Source organism: Aplysia californica, unplaced genomic scaffold, assembly GCF_000002075.1.
Source record: "Aplysia californica isolate F4 #8 unplaced genomic scaffold, AplCal3.0 scaffold00129, whole genome shotgun sequence".
Classification (NCBI taxonomy): Eukaryota; Metazoa; Mollusca; class Gastropoda; order Aplysiida; family Aplysiidae; genus Aplysia; species Aplysia californica.
Window position 1 is genome coordinate 776,953 of NW_004797399.1, and position 1,589 is coordinate 778,541.

Consider the following 1,589-nt stretch of genomic DNA (forward strand, 5'->3'; position numbering starts at 1 on the left):
CTTCCCTCTCCCCCCCTCTCTCTCTCTCGCTCACTCATTCACTCTCTTTCCTGGCACCCTTTATCACTATCAGTCTTTCACTTTCGCTCCCTTGTAAGCACCGTCATTGCTCTTTCTCTCCCGCTGTGTCTTGCACCTTCTTCCCTGATCTCTTTCTGCCTCTCTTCCTATTGCCTGAATGCAAGTCTGCACCCATAGTTTTAGGCCCTTATAACTTTGGTGTTGGATACGAATGAGTAACTTATAACAAAAGGTAAGTTTGGGTAAGGAGGCGTTATTATCTATGGGATAAAAACTTATATCATCTTTATTTCTTCTCTTTTCCCCTTTATTTCTTCTCTTTTCCCCATTTCCTGTATTGTTCAATGTTTGGAACATTTATATACCTGTGTGTAACTCCCTTAATGCATACCTTTGTGCAATAGTAAACCCTGCTTTTGCACCCAAGACTGCTCTTTTATGATGTCAACAGAAATTAGATAGGGCAACATGAAACATTTAATGACTTATGTTTTTAACACTGAACGTTTGTAACTGCGAATGATTGCTCGAGAGATATTTTTAACAATGAAACGTATTAACTGCGAATGATTGCTTGAGAGAGGTATGTTACTTTGGTAAATGCGGAAAGAAGGAACTGTTGGTAAATGCGGAAAGAAGGAACTGTAGATTAGTTTACTCCGATGTTTCTGCCTTACGTCACAACAAAAATTATTATTAGAGTAGAGGATTCTGTAAACTGGATGAGTTGAGTTTACTCAGGGGTAGAAAAGACGACAATTGACGCAAGAGGTTTCTATGCGTCAGGTACTTTTATTTTCTGTGTACTCTCTACAATTACAACACAGTAGAAAACAGTTATCTTATATCTCGTTTTGATTCCAAATTGCTCAACCGTCCAGAAGTAGATAGAGATTCAAGGCACTACTGGGAGGTCCTATGTCTTTTTTTGTACTTGTCTTGTGCCTTGAACTAGGAGACTATTATTGTCTCAATTGTCTCCTCCTTACTTGAGCCTGACAAAACAGTTGAGATGGTGAGTGTCTGCACTCTCTGAACTCCATCTTCAGCCAGGACCACTTTATCTAAACCTTTTCTTGTGACATTATATTTTGAATATAATTGCTACAGAGATGACTAGCTTTGAGGTTCTTTTCTTTGTCCTATGTATAGATATCAATACAAAATAAACCGGCAATATTGAACATTTCTTTATACTTTTTATTTCTATTTCAGGGAAAAGTTGAATTTCTAGTCAAATGGAAGGGCTATTCAACAAAGTGAGTATTTTTTTTTTATTCCTTCACTAGTCGAGTCAGTTTAACATATCCAGAGCCTCTCTATCTGTCCTGCGCCACAACTTTTTCTTCTTAATTGTTGTTAACATATCTATCAACCTGTTTTGTTATTCCATTTTCTCTCATTAGCTTTCTGTCTCCCTCTTTCTTTTTTTCTGCCCATTCTTATGTAATTTGCTCTCCTCCTCTCTCTTCCTATTGACAATGTAGAGAATAATAAGGGCAGTTGTTTGAAATTGCAACCTGCTCTCTCTCTCTCTCTCTCTCTCTCTCTCTCTCTCTCTCTCTCTC

At 37.9% G+C, this 1,589-nt stretch overlaps 1 protein-coding gene across 1 annotated transcript in view; it reads left to right on the plus strand.

The window, feature by feature from the left end:
- Positions 1 to 1,589, plus strand: part of LOC101853308 (M-phase phosphoprotein 8) — a gene marked incomplete in the record, with an annotated part of 69,364 nt that overhangs the window by 1,288 nt on the left and 66,487 nt on the right. The window contains 1 exon segment of the mRNA XM_013081403.2: positions 1,237 to 1,280. Coding sequence (XP_012936857.1) covers positions 1,237 to 1,280 — 44 coding nt within the window.